This window comes from Phymastichus coffea, unplaced genomic scaffold (genome assembly GCF_024137745.1).
Source record: "Phymastichus coffea isolate CEN01 unplaced genomic scaffold, Cenicafe_Pcof_1.1 PCOF00187, whole genome shotgun sequence".
Taxonomy (NCBI): Eukaryota; Metazoa; Arthropoda; class Insecta; order Hymenoptera; family Eulophidae; genus Phymastichus; species Phymastichus coffea.
The window spans coordinates 76445-91956 of NW_026706998.1; the positions used below are offsets into that span (position 1 = coordinate 76445).

The 15512-nt window shown below is 33.7% G+C and overlaps 1 protein-coding gene across 1 annotated transcript; it reads right to left on the minus strand.

The window, feature by feature from the left end:
* Window positions 1-109: 109 nt before the first annotated feature.
* Window positions 110-13220, minus strand: LOC131673630 (ATP-binding cassette sub-family G member 1-like). Its single transcript, XM_058951760.1, has 3 exons — window positions 13060-13220; window positions 4446-6859; window positions 110-3068 (listed from the first exon to the last, which is right to left on the minus strand). The coding sequence occupies exon 2, from the start codon at window positions 6276-6278 to the stop codon at window positions 4458-4460; it is 1821 nt and encodes a 606-aa protein (XP_058807743.1). The 5' UTR covers window positions 6279-6859; window positions 13060-13220; the 3' UTR covers window positions 110-3068; window positions 4446-4457.
* Between the last annotated feature and the right edge of the window lie 2292 nt (window positions 13221-15512).

Sequence of the window (15512 nt, forward strand, 5' to 3'; positions counted from 1 at the left end):
TTCAAATTACTTTGTGACTTCAATTTGAGTTAATCACAGTCCCGCTAGCAGGGCAATCAAAAAAAGGAAATTACAGTGAGACTGTTACAAAGAAAGCTGTAAACTTTTCATATAAAACTTTTTATTCAACATTGTAAATTCACATATATGTACGTGTTGTATATACATCACCGTTTCACCTTATAAAAAATACTAATATACATTTCTAAATGTAGAGAAACATGATTACTTCACCGAACTATTTTATGATTCAGAAAACTATAACAATTGACTAAACACATACGTACTAACAATTTTCTCGCAGTATATCTTCCCTTGATTATCTTATTTTATTACATTACGAATTAGTTAATAATTTGTTGATTCGAATGTTGAGATCGTAAAAAAGTTTGATTGAAATCATGCACATACTCAGGCAATATTTGACCTTTGTTCGATTAAACGATTATATAATTGAAATTCTTTTTTTTACTCAGTTCATTGTATGCAAATTTGTTGCCTTGAGTTAACAGTTTTATATATTTTGGTGTTACATTTCGTTGATATTAAAATCTATATTTGACAATTAGTTGTCATCCGAATATTTTTAACAAGTGACGAGATTCTTCTAATCTACTACAATACCCGCATGTAACTTCTTGTAGCGAAAAGTGACAAAAATCTTTATTTATTCAGCAGCAGTTTATATGCTTACGTATTGAAAAACGTTAATCGCGACATAATTATATGTTAACGAGGTATACCTGCACAACCTATAACCTATGATAGTATCGTTGGCTTCGATACTCCGCAACTAATTAATGCTACGAAGAAAATGAGATAAGGAGATTACTTGTTTAGGTAAAGTGCGTTGCCCAATTGCAAGTACCATGAAGTCGTCTAAATAAACGTACCCTCAATTTTTTTCGTTATAACAATGCTTAATGTTCGTCAATCATACGATTTAAAAAATTGAGTTGCTTGTCTACTTTGAATGTAGAATAGGAAAATAATCAAGATGAAAAGCTGTTCAATTTTTCAAATACTCGAATTACAACAAACCCATCTCATTCGTGAATGATATTTTCTAGTCTACAAAAAATTAATAAATGCAGTGCAATAAATTCTACGCTTTCGTACAAAAATTTACACATCGAGAAGCAGTGTTGGCCTAAAAATACGGCTTGAAGTTCATAAATTTCGCTTTTTACTTTCAATTTTCCTTATGTCTGACTTATGTATATATATTTTCTGTCTGACCTACAATTAATTAATGCCACATACAACATATTACAAGAGTATCTTCGTTGATTAAAACACGTACGCACATACAATTAACATAAGAAGCATCCTCTTTAAACGTTTTTCACTCGACAAACGTGAGCTTGAAATGAAAAAAATTAGTCCAAGTTCACAAACGTTCCCGTGTCTAGTTTATTTATTTTAACATGCTTATCCTTACGGCGCGAATTTATTGTCAATTTTTTGAGAAAAAATTCTCATTATACTAATGTTCTAGAAATACACGTGCTATAATATTAACGATTAAGCGTGTTTTTAACCTTGCAGCGCCACACTTCCTTGTTACCTTATAAAAATGATTAAACTTGTTTGACCGCTTCTTTTGAAATTCATAGTGTTATTTGTTTTGCGAAGAAATGTTCTCAATGTAGACATATTTTTTCTCAAGTGACATTTGCGTTTTTTTTGTTAGTCACTGCCGCAAGAAAATAAAAATTAAATTACAAACAGACGGCGTTCGTGTCATGATGATAATTATTTTCTAGGCGTAGTATAATAAATATTCGTGTTTTCACAAATTTTTTTATCATCGTCATGGATTCGACAAAACGACATGCAAGCATCTACTTTCAATTTTAATAGACCCAAATGAAACTATCACATGGAAACCTTATCCCTAAAAATTATTTATTATTTTAATTAATATAATACAACATTTTTTTGACATATTCTACTAATTATCAATTGACTTACTTAAAAGTGACATGAACATACGATCGGCAGAATAAACGTTAAACATAAGTGATTTATAGTCACAGAGTAAGAAGGAAAAATCACTGCGATAATAGTATTTGCAATTCTAATGACTCATGTACTAATCGTTATTTATCATCACTTGTAAAATTAAAAACTCGTCTGTCGATCAGAATACACTTTTCAACGGATGGCATAAATCCCCCATTTGATATTCGGCACATAAATGCATCGACCAAATCGTTCCAATGACCGATTAAAAAAATACTATCGCGCAAGAACAAAAGAAACTGCGGTTCCGTGACGTCGCTTAAATAATTGAGCGTTTGGAATGCCACATCTTTTCATTAAAAGTACACCGTAGTCTATTGAATGCGCTACCACATCGTAAAATTTTACGATCATTGCCAAAGTCAAAAAAATTGTAGGTCCTTTCTATTTAAATTTTTGTTCAATGTCGCATGAGGGTCAAGGCTTCGCCGCAGATAGGTTTCAAGAACGTAATTTAAAAAAAAATACAATTTTGAGTGCCTGTACGTTTTAAAAATTGTGGCACTGTTAAGTGCGTGAAATACTACTCGTGTACTTTAGATAGAAAAAAGAAATTAGCTACCAAATTCGATAACGCAATGGTAAATTTCGTTCAATTGTAAAAATTGTCTGGAAATAGGTATTCTAGATTGAATTTCCGATTTACGTAATGTTTTCGACGATCATGTTGCCTTTCTGTGTTCGCGCAACAAACTTAATGCTACAACTCTTGAACCTGTTTTTGCCAGGCATCGTCTGTTTTTTTTTGTTTTCTTTACTTTTAGCATTCTTTTGCGTCAGCGTGCGCCTAATTCTATCTTGTAACTTACGCATTACATGGGAACTGAAGCAATAAATTAAGTTCCTATTGAAAATACCATGCTTGTCCAATTTCTTCCTTTCGCAAAGTCATTCCACTGACTTTTTTTTCCTTGGTTTCGAGATTATTTGATTCTGCAATTTCAATTCTTTTAATAAAATTATTGTGTATGCAGATATATCGTTCTGCACTGGTCTTCTTGTCACATTTCAATCAGATCTGTAATGTTGTATACCGATGAGATCTGTAAAAAAAACGGACCTCTCAAACTGGTGGTTTGTACGTAGTATATTAAACGACTATCGCGTGACTTTAATTTTTTTATACGTGTAAATTGATTTCCTCGTTCGTGAAACAAATGGTTAATGCTATGACAAGTTTTTGATCTCGAAACAAATTATAATTCGATGATATGACTAGTTTTTTCCACTGACGATTAGTTATCTTATGTAATGATAATTCGTATCATCAAAACTTTTGATATTTTTGTTCTTAATAATCAATGCAAAAAGAAGAAGCACTGAAGATTACTAAAACCCAAACATTAGACAGTATTTTTGATAAGGAAGCTTTTTTCTTTATTTTTCGTGTTTAATATATAAGTCATTTTCTTCGTCAAATTAAGAAAACAGTTGTCTCGCTTAAATAACTAATATTAGTAGGTTTATAAACTTATTTTAAGAAATCTTTGTGGTTAAACTGAAAAACTGAAATAATAATTTCTTTGTGGTGTTCGTACACTTAAAAAAACTTGTAGTAAAAAAAAGTACCGCTTCATTAAGAATGCTAATCATTTGTAGCATCGGTCTAGTGGTTTCTTTTCCACCCAAAGATTAATCGTGTAAAATTAAAAATTTTATGTTTTACTCTAAAATTTTCCATGGGTATGAGTTTGTTATAAACATTCTTATTCGAAGAGCTATGAAACAATGTTTTTGTTGATGAATTCTGAATGGTGATAACGCTCTCTATCAGTCTTTGAGCACATGAACAGTTTTTATATAAACTCTCAAAATAAACTTTCTAAATCTTGATTTATGATATTTATTTTTGACTCTCCGTGCGAAAAGTGCGACTTTTCCACACGTTCAGCCAAAAATGTGCGGTCAAAATCGTACTTTGAACACGTTGCATCAAAAAATACCGTACGATACATGTTCGAAAAAAGAAATCGCGACTCGTGTGGTGTTTTCACCCGAGCGAGGGTATCGTAATATACTGTGCTAAAAAAATGTACTCCACTAAAAATAGACATTGCTTGGATATCGATGTACATATCTTACTCTTTTTACATCGTTCGTGAACGGAAAATTGAGCAAATGTTCTTCTATCTACACTTTATACGTATATTCGTCTTTTAAATGTTCTTTAAGAGTTTCATTATACTCCTGCTTTCGTTTCCATAAAGTTTAGTGAAATGTAGAGCACGAATTGATATTTGAATGGACAAACATAATCGACCAATGAGAATGCTTGTAAATACATTCAATGACCATATACATTTTTGTATTCATCAAGAACTTTTTAATTACATTGTTGTTATCGCGATGAAAATATATTTAAAAAAAACAAAGTCAATTAGTTTTTTTAACATAATTGACTACACTGTTGTTAAATTTACCTGGTAGGCTAATCAGATGGATGACAATTTTCTCTTGAGCGTGGCATAAGCAACGAAACGCAGTACCACGAAGTGAACAAAAAGTATTGTGAAATTGAACCAATAATCGACATCAGTCATAGCCAACTCTTTGATAATGGCCTTGGGCATTCGGAATTGACAATAAGTCATGTCAGTCATGTCATCATCCACCGGGCAGGGTAAGTTCGGCCTGTTAAATCCATAAATCGCTTGAACCATCGCTTCCAAGGCGTACCTCAAATAACTAGTGTAGGTCAGCCAGTACATGAATCTGGGCATGTGATTGAAGAGCACGAGGAAACCAGCAAATACGAGGGCAGCGCAGGTTGTTATTGCGCCTAAGAAGGTACCGTTGATGGGATTGACCGTGGTACCAAGGAACAAACCGAAACCCTCAGCAATTAGTGCCACGAGTACCGTTATGGCAAGGAACATCAGGAAACGGTGCAAATCCGGTGGTTGACTACTCATAAAGTAAGCGGTAGCGGTGTAGACGACCACGAACATCACCTGAACGGGAATGTTGGAGACGAGGAAGGCCGCGTAGTAGGTGGACAGTTTGTACCAATTATTGAAACGTTCCTTCCTCAATACTGGCAGTTCCGAGGGAAACTTGAGTACCGCGGGCATGAGGCTCGTATAGCAGATGTAGACGGAGTTCACCAGGAAGAAGCACACGTTGCTGATGGTTTTCGAGCCGTCAGAGCCTGCGTCAACGTAAAGCAATCCTAGCAGGATTGCGACGAGTACGTGTACCAGGAGCTTGAGATGAGTGACCGTCCAGTCTCGGAAGAGTTGGATCATACAGCGCCGTAGTAGTACCCAGAACCTCGAAAACTCGGAAGGTGGACTGATCAGCACAGTGGCTTTGCCCTCAGAGCTGTACTTCATGATGCCGTCCGGCTGGCAGAGGATGCTCTTGTCAGGTGTAGTCGCTCTCCACGATCGATCTGTCGCAGCAACGGCGAGCTTCTCGTTGAAGTCGCCGTACTCCTTACTCACAACCTCGATCATGAAGTCAGCTGGATTGTGGTACATCGGGCAAACGAGCTCGAGTTTCTTGAAGTAATTCACGGTATTCTTAGCGTCGCCTTGGTAGACACAGCGACCTTCAGCCAGCAGATAAACGTGATCGAACATCTCGTAGATCGTGGCACTGGGCTGGTGAATCGTGCAAATGATGGTCCGCCCATCTTTGGCGAGGTTCTGAAGCATCGCCACGCATTGAAGCGAGGCTGACGAGTCGAGGCCAGTGGTCGGCTCGTCGAGGAACATCACCGGCGGATTGTCCACCAACTCCAAAGCTACGCTAAGTCGTTTCCTCTGGCCACCGCTCAGCCTGTCACATCGCGTTTCCTTCGTCTTCGTCAAGTCGAGAATCTCGAGAACATCGTCGATGACCATGTGCTTGGCTTTGCGACTGAGATTGTTGCCGAGTTTCAGGTCCGCGGCCATCATCATGACCTCCTGCACGGTAAACAGTGGATGTAGCATGTCGTCTTGCTGGATGTAACAGGACTCCTTCTTGTACTGATTCCAATCGCGATCACCGTGCTTTGAACGGAACTTTATGCTGCCCGTCACGCCGCACTTCTGTAGCCCTGTGAGAATGTTCAGCAAGGACGACTTGCCGGCACCCGATGGGCCCATAATGGCAGTCAATTCGCCTGATTTGAATAGTCCGTCCACTCCGCGTAGGATTTCTTTCTTCGGTTTTCGAAACCCAGTCGATACTGCGTAGTTGAGATTGTTGAACTCGATGTCCAACGAGCCCGATTTGGGTAGATTGATTAGCACTGCTCGTTGACACATTGTTTCGGCCTTACTCTCGATTATCTTTGTCGCGCACAGCTTAAATCTCGAGGATTCGCTCACTTCGTCGATCCGCGTTGCACTATGTTCGTCATTCAAGTTTTCAAGTTGTCAGCAAAGTCGCGCCAACCGCTTTTTTCAGGTTTCTTTGATTTTCCTGATTATTCAGCGATCCACTATGTCAAGGTGCTCATTTGATGCTGCATGTCCATGTAGAAATTCGAAGAAAGAGTGAGAGGGAGGTTATCCGTGAAGCCGCTCCAAGTTCAACTTTTATAATGCAATATAAAATAAGCTATTGCACAATAGTCTGCAAAACCTTGATGACCTGGACTATCTCAAATTGATACTTTTTCTTGACGCAAGAATCTGATGACGCCACAGACTTGTCCCCACGGCAATTTTCGTTCGAATGTGTATTGTCGCGTGCTTATTGAAGTTGTCTGTTGCGTAAGGTGTACGTGCACTTTTATAGCATCCTTGTTACTGTCTGTCTCTATCTCTCAGTTTATAAAGTTGTTTTTTGTTCAAACGTATCCCACGACGTCTTGATGTAATTATTAGCTCCGATCACAGGAAGTCTGCAACAAAAATAACACGTGGTTTATGTATGTTTTGATGACACTTTTTTTTCATCGCGTAATATTATATTGCAACAAAGTAACTATAATACATCTTTTTGCGACACGTGTCGACTAGAATTTTTCACCGTTTTTTTTTGTAGGAACTTTAGTAAATTGAAACCGCATCGATGAATGGATATGAATTGCTGATTCACTAGATTTGCATACAGAATTAAGCACTTAGATGTTTTATATCATTCTTCTAATATCAGATTATTAACGTAGCAGGAAATTCATTTCACATTTTTTTTCGACAAAAATTCCAAAGAACTCATGGAAATTTTACTCGTCTTACAATATTTTATATTATAGAATTAGTGTAAAACTAAAAACAGAACACTTTTCTTCTGTACTTTTATACGTTTCTGTAATAATAGTTTAAATAAAATGTAAAACAATATTCGAAATGATTTTATTTTTGTAAAAAAAAAAAAAGAAATCGTATATTAGCTTCAAACCATTCGTTCTGTCAGGCAATTGTACGTTTTCATATACGTTGAGCGTGATTTTTCGTAATAAAGTAAAAAATAATATCGCTCCAGTTTTTTACCTCGTCATAATAATATGTAAAATTCGTAGTTATAATTTACATTTTAAACATTCCTTTTATAATATTTTACTCAAAATCTATCAAAGCTTAATGACGTTTTTAAATGACATCACATAAATTTTACGCTCAAGTACGTAACAATTTACAGTTATTTGAAAAATAATAAATATTAGTACAAAAAATATTTGTAATGTCTAGACGATTCGTTACATTGATCAACCATAAGAATCTTGAATAAATATCGTATAAAATGATTGTGCAATTTATGACAAAAAATCAGAAGCAAAATGGTAACGAATCAACGATTATATTTTTTTAGTGTGAGTATGTAAATGTATTATATTGCTGGAAAACTGAGAGCGAAAATTAAGAACGCAAAAAAAAACGAAACAAATCTTGGAACATAAAGAAAAACATTTCGACTATTAAAAAAAGAATAATAACTATTAATTATTTATGAGGACCATTGTGCACACATTCTTACTGTAGTTATGTACATTATAGTTCAGCAAGGCGGTTTAAGTTTGATCAGCATAAAAAAATTGTTTATTTAAAAATTACCGGTTTATTATTGATGGTAGTCATTAGTAATGAATATTCAATATTTTGCGTCTACAAAATGTTTCAAGTAATTATAACTCATACAAAGTTCAAAGTATTCTCATACGTAAATATGAAATTTTTAACTTTATATACTATAATAATGTTGCAACATTATGTATAATCTGAAATCATAAGAACTCAATTCGATCACTCGAATTCGAGCTTTCACAAGTCTCAGATTCTTCAGCATAATGCAACGTCGATTATATTGCAAGCCGATTATATCTCGTATATACCCCAATATACACTGTGTGCTTTTCAACTTTTAATCGAAATTTCTATAATGTAGGTGGTAGCGTACTGCTCGGTCATAATGTACTCCAGCTATAACAAGATGCAAAATAATCAGCATGCTACTGCGACATTAACTCTTACATATATAAGTTATCAATACTATACATAGTATGGAATCATTTCAATGCTATTGGTTGTTTCGTAGTAACTAACAATGATAATATCGTGTTATGTAGAAATTGTTTTCGTTGAAAATCATCGATGTAGCTAATATGTTTCAGTGAGAAGATTCCAAATGAAAATTAATTTACAAAAGTAATTGAATACTATTATTTTTCAAAATTTTCCTGCTTCAACGATTCCAGAGCTCAGCGTATCAGGATGTCAGAGTTAATTTATGATTGGGAATTTCAAGTAGTTTAACGAAAGATGTTGTGTTTATTCTTGCTGAATTGCTAGTTATGCTTTCTGATCCTACGCACTAATATTAATAATTAAATACTTTTATTTATTTATTGATAATGCATTCACAGAAAATCTCGTTTGGCGTCAATTAGATAGCACGTGTGAAATAATGTGGCATCAGTTTATTGTTTATCATTCATCAATATTCATTGCTTATGCAAGATTTTTAGTGACTTAAATATACATCTTATACTGTTAAAAAAACTGATGGAAAGAAATAAATTGATATTTTCAAAAGTCATTACATTTTTGAATGATTTAGCTTAATAATTATAAAGTTGACTTACAATTAGAAATTTGTTTTTTCTATGATATAATAATAAAATAATAATAATTTCATTATTGAACACAGTTATCTACGTAACTAGTATTGAAAAGGTACACTTGACAATGCGATTGTAAGTTGCAATTGAAAGTTGAATCATTCGTTATTTGAATTTAATTACGATTGATTGAATGAAGCTTATACAGTAGCTTAATGTTCACAATTAACTACAATGAAAATATTAGACTGAGGAAACATCAGTATATCAATATTTATGTTTTCTCAGTGAAATATTTTAATTGATAATAGTTCTTTAAATTTTCAATCACACATAGATTTTGTTTGGAATTATTTGCGATCTATCAATTATTAGAATAGAGTTGGAAAATATTGACCGTCTAGACTTTTAACGAGCTTGCAAACTAGGAAACGCATTATCGGGTGTTTAACTACAAAACTTGTGATTTACTTTTTTTAAATGCTGAAAATTTTGATTTTACTCAAAAATCCGATAAAATACGTTGTTAAAGAAGCTAAGGATAAAAGAGACCACTAAAAGAAAATCATTTCAAAATTTGTATAAAATGATAAATTATTAATATTTAAAAAAAATTATTAGTATTTATTTACTATTTAAAAAGCCTACTAAGATTAGAATATCACATACTCGTATTTCTTTAAAAAGTGTAATACTGCATTAATTTTACTTTAAGTTTGTGTACGCACATTGGCATTTTCGAACAGAGCTTATTGTAACTTTTTATATTTGATTAATAGATCATAAAATTATTTTAAATAGAAATGAATAAAACGGAACATACATATTCATTTACATTATTAACGGATCAGGCACAGTTTTGATAGTATGATTAATATCTACTTGTATAATTATCAACTATATTTGGTTCAATCTAACCTCTAAAACTATTTCATAGGGCTTTCCCTTATTTAATTTAATTGCAAGTTATGCAGAATCAATATATGACTACTAGCTTGCAAACAATAATAATAAACGTGACATCGCAAAGTTATTATGTTATGTGGTCTTATTATATTATATTACTGCCATTTTCAATTGCTCGCGTAACTTGAGCTCAAAAAGACTTATTAATGTAAAGAAATATATTGCAATTGAATGTAACGAATTGTTTTCGTGGTTCGTATTACCCAATGCATTGGTGGTTAGTATTCCCCGAAGGCCTTTTTTTAAATAAGTAAGTGTCGTAGAGCTGCATATTAATGAAAAATAATTTTGTAAATGGCATTGCGTTTGACAGTGACCTAGTAAAGTGAGGCAAAAATATCGAAAATTGAAGAAGAAGCTTACACATATATTAGGCGCGGAATCAACATTAAGAAAAATTGGAAATAAACATGCCAAGAATTTCAAAAGCACATACAATTTACAGAACTAAGGGCGATTGCTAAAAACTTATGAATTAAATAATAAACATAGTAAAAAACTGCAATATACAGAGGGTATTTAACTTTTAAAAAAAACGAGAAGTGGTCAATATTACTCACAGGATTCATATTCCCTCATTCGCAGCTGATTTACTATGGCAAATTTGAACACTTATAAATGATGAAATGTATGACAATTTCACTGCGCACAAGGCTTTATATTGGTTTGTGTAAGAAAGGATTGAATTTTTTGGGATAAGCGTTTATGAAAAATCAAAACGAATGTATAGTGTTTTAAATTAAAAATAATTGACTACGAGCGACGATTTTTGCAGTTTAGTGCATGGCCAAGATAAGATGCATATGTATCAATGCGATGCGATAATACAGTGACTTTGGAATGATCCCTTGACACAATTATTTGTTAAAAGCTTAGATAACGCCGATGTCATTCTGTTTTCAGATGACTGAAGTTCAATGCTATCTGGTTTATGAAGAGGTCAGCGATATTTGCGGATTTCTGCATTCTATCGTCAGCCGGACATTCATGTGACTATCTACGAATCTTATTGCTGATAATATGGCTAACACTTAACTGGCGTTGAGTTTTACTTATTCGTGTATTACCACAACAATTTGAGTAGATAAAGCGGTGTCGCGGAAATTTTATAGATACACGTTTTTCTCGCGTATTTGTGAGCTTAAGGTAGTTCTTCAGTGAAATATCACAATTTTTAAGATGTCAATCAAATTGAAACGTAATATAGATCATATGTGTAGGAGTATCTAGTAAAAATATCGGGGTATATTATCGATTATATTTCAAATTTATAGTGTTGGTAAATTGACGAAATCATATTTTTTTAAATTTGTTTAGTTTATAAACGGTTACAACATCAAAAAATAGTCGATAACATACTCTAAAAAATAAATACTCATACATATATGGCCTGTTGTTACATGTCAATGTTATATGTCAATTTCAATGATTTCTTAAGAGTATTGATTTTTCACTGAAGAACCTTCTTAAACGACTAAATTAGAGGAACCATTGATGAACAGTCAGTGTAGCAATACATTGCGACACCTGCTTTGATGTATTGGTTTTATTCCATCTATGTGCTGATCCACATGTCAATCACTCGAGCTCTTCAATATTTTCGAGATGTATTTTTGAAAGAGTAACGTAATACGAGTAAATGGTTTCGTTTTCGGTTGTTTGGTAATAATGCATGTCATTGTCTTCTTTCTTTATTCGTTTAACGCGACTTGTTTTCCGTTCGTACTTTGCTTTTCTTTCTCTCTCTCTCTCTCTCTCACTCTCTGTCTCTTTCAAATTCTTACATTGCACGATAGCAGTAGATACAAATTTTTATATTACCCTTTAGTATATTTGATAAGCTCTGCAGTATCGTTTAAGCTATATTAATAGAAATGAGTGGATATAAGTGGAATAAGTGGATTTTTGAAAAATAAGTGTGATTTTTCCTTATGCGTATTTTTTGTACGCTATTCCTCTTTTAATCCATCACACGCTCATCCCATTTTTCTGCGATGTTATTTTTTTGTGATCCCGCATACTCTGTCTTACACTCGGACAATAAATATATTAGTCTAATCCTCATTTTAACTCGATTATTACTTATATCATCAGCGTGCAATACTTTATAACGAGGAGTTTTTTCTTCTGTTTTTTTTTTCAAGCAAGTTTTGTATGCTAGAGCTACACGCGAAGGATCATTTGCACGCACAATACGGAAATCGATGCTGCGTTGTGAATCTTTTTATATAGAAATGGAAGATACAACTATAGAAAATAATTGAACAACAAGCGTATAGACTGATTAGAATTTATCGCAGCCGTGATAGCTTTCCGCACGTCCGAACTGCTTGTGCTCTACTAAGAATCCTATATGAGCAAACCTCGCGATATCGTTTATCAACGTACATTTCATGAGGAATCGACAGTTTTTAAATAAAACCATAATTCTCGCCTGGCATTTAGCAAGCAGATCATTCGTTGCAATAAATGACGGGCTTGACTATCAACTTTCAAAATGTTTGTTTTGGCCAATAAAACGCGTAAAATGTTTTTCAAGATAATTATCGTTAATGAAAATTTGAAGACTACGGGTTGTCACCGGCAATTTGAAGATCCTGTTAATACGAGACAAATAGTAGTTTAATCAATGCTATAATTTTAGGAAACTGTTATGAATAACGTATTTTATAGAAAAATTGTATTATCTATTTGAAATGCGATAAAGGAATAAATTGAAAGAATGAAAGAAGCAACAAATATTCCGAATGATCCAACTGATAAATGATCTATTAGAAGATAAAAGTATCTCGCGCTGACATACGAACGCGCAAACATGGAGACGTCAAAACAAAGCGATATCGGGCGTTGTCTGAGCACTCACACTTTTTGGAATGCAAGCGATTATCCTGTAAAGTTCAGCGACTTGTGCGTGCACCAAAAAAAGTGCTTTCGGCCTTGACTAAAAATATATCTCTCGGAATATAAATTCAGAGATGCGTTTATGGTGCTAACGAGACCAGTACAACTCCGAGCACAAAGCCGTAAGGATAACACACGAGAAGGAAAAAATTTTGATCCGCGTATGAAACACTTACACTCGGCCAAATCCAGATTCCGCAGCGAACTTGACTCGAATCCGAGTGATTCACGCGCAGTGATACACGGCTCGACTGGCGAGCGCGAGAGCAAGCCGATCGCGAACGCCGCTGTACGGACGAGAGAAACGTGTTCCGTTCCTCCACGCGGTCAAAATGCTTCCCCGCGCTGACCTTCTTGCACTGAAACTTGGCGAGTCTTTGAAACTACAGATCTGCCTAAGGGCTTCCTCGTATCCCCTCTCTGCTGCATCCCCCATACCGATTCCTCTCTCTCTCTCTCTCTCTCTCTCTCTCTCTCGCCATTTATGCGTGTATCTCTCATTCTCCTTCCCCTTCTCTTTTCTCAATGCTCTTTACATCCTTGCCCGTCAACTTGAAAATTCTCCTACCTCTCAGCTATCTCGCTGTCGCTTTGCATTTTATTTAAATTCACGCAATTAAGCCAGCCAAGTCATTTTTTTCTTTTCCAGTCACGCGATCGAGACCATTCAATCGCATATCGCATATCGCGCGAAACGTGCGGTCAGAGCTATAGTGGTCCTTCAACTTGCAAAAAAAAAATACCCGATGTCATTGGCTCCATGTGTCCCGCGCACTTTGTCCGGCGTTCGGGCCATAAATACTCTGCAGTCAAATTTTTGCAGCGATACTCTGGCAAATTTACCGATTATTTTTGTGCGCTAGCAAGGCTGAGCAAAATTCACGACGTGACGGTAAAACTGTCCAATTCGAAAACTTGTTTCGCAATCAGCGTATAGATCTGAATTGCGAAACCTGTCTATAAACCTAAAACTAGGGTATTTCGATGCGTTCATTTTATCATGACGATTCACATGATAAAGGTAAGTAATGCATTGTAGTAATCATATCTCATAGCAACAGAGACATTTGCATTTCACTGCCTATATTCATTGCTAAAAGTGTATGATTACAGGAAATTTCCAGAGCTATCCGGTACGTACATACTGTTTCTTTTAAACTTTTAATTTTTTTAATTCTGCGTAACACGGTAAACCCATGTATTTACATTTAAACGTTTAATATGACGTCACTCATAAGAAATACATTGTCACCAATTTTGAACACTTCTAAACGTTTAAATTCAGTGACAATGTATTTCTTACTGGTGACGTCACATTTGCACGCTTAAAACTTTTTAATTTAAACGTATAGAATTTTAAGGTTTTGTCGTGTAAAGAACCACGAAATAAAGGAAGGACTACTTCTAATAGTACTACGCAAAATTTTTATACAGAAAATCGAAATAGTGGTTGCTATGATTTAAAACTACGTACTTCAATCAATAATTTGTAAGTTTATTTATTGTTTAGTTATGAAAGTATAAAATTTCTCTTCGCCGGGATATTATTTTCCTATGATATACAATACAATATTATAAAATAATTTAGAAATCCTTTGCAAATAAAACTTATATAAATATTGTTGAAATATTTCAATAACATTCTAATTCTTCCCTAAAATTTCATTATTATATAAAATACATTTTAAAGACGGGTGAGAAATATTAGAATTTTAATGCATAGTAAAAACTATCTAACAATAAAAAGTTTACATGCACACAGAGGAAAGTTGCGACACCCAGTTTTATTACATTGCATAGCAAAGCAGAATATAGTGAACGATAATAAATTGTACGGCAAACTATACTATAATATGGCTTAAATTATTGTAACAGAATATATTAAATTAAATGTCTGGATCTTAAAGTATAGAATATTGTTCTATATTTTATATTCCTTTCAACAAATTTTCATTGTTATACCCAAACAACATACTCAACTATATTAAAATAAACAGAAATTAGTATTTTCTTAATTTTTAACAGTAACTTATACTATATATTTCTTACCCAATTTTATTGGGTTAGAAAAATAATATAAACTATATTTTTATAATTGGATCAATTTTCCAGTACGTTATATGGTCATTTTTATTTTTATTTTTAAGGACGTTTTCTTAAAAATCACTTTTTTTGAGAAACACCTCCCAAACTTTAAGATAATACCTAGACAGCCAAAAAAATTCAGTATAGGTAACGGTATTTAAAAACGAGATATTCATCTTCAAATTTTAGTTTTTTAATACGTGTCAGATAGGCTAATTTAATTTTCGCAGTACATTTAATTCATTCGTAAACTTAATTTTCATTAAATTTTTTTAAAAAATTAATGTTATTCTAGAAATTATAAGAAGTCAAATAAAATAATAAAAAATATAGGTACCGGTAGTCATTAAAAAGTTAAAGCTGTTAAGATTTTTTTCATCGAGCTAAATACCGATACAAAGGTAGAGTCTGCACAACAGTTTATGACATACCATGATTTTATTAATTTTTTCATCACTTCCGTGATGTTAAATCATTTTCTAATAGCTACACCTCATTTTGGTGAAATTTTTAATGTAAACAATGCTATTAACTGACAATTTTG

What these genes read in the sequence shown, in the direction of transcription:
- LOC131673630 (XM_058951760.1), bottom strand. Translation starts at nt 6,278, where the DNA reads ATGTGTCAACGAGCAGTGCTAATCAATCTACCCAAATCGGGCTCGTTG.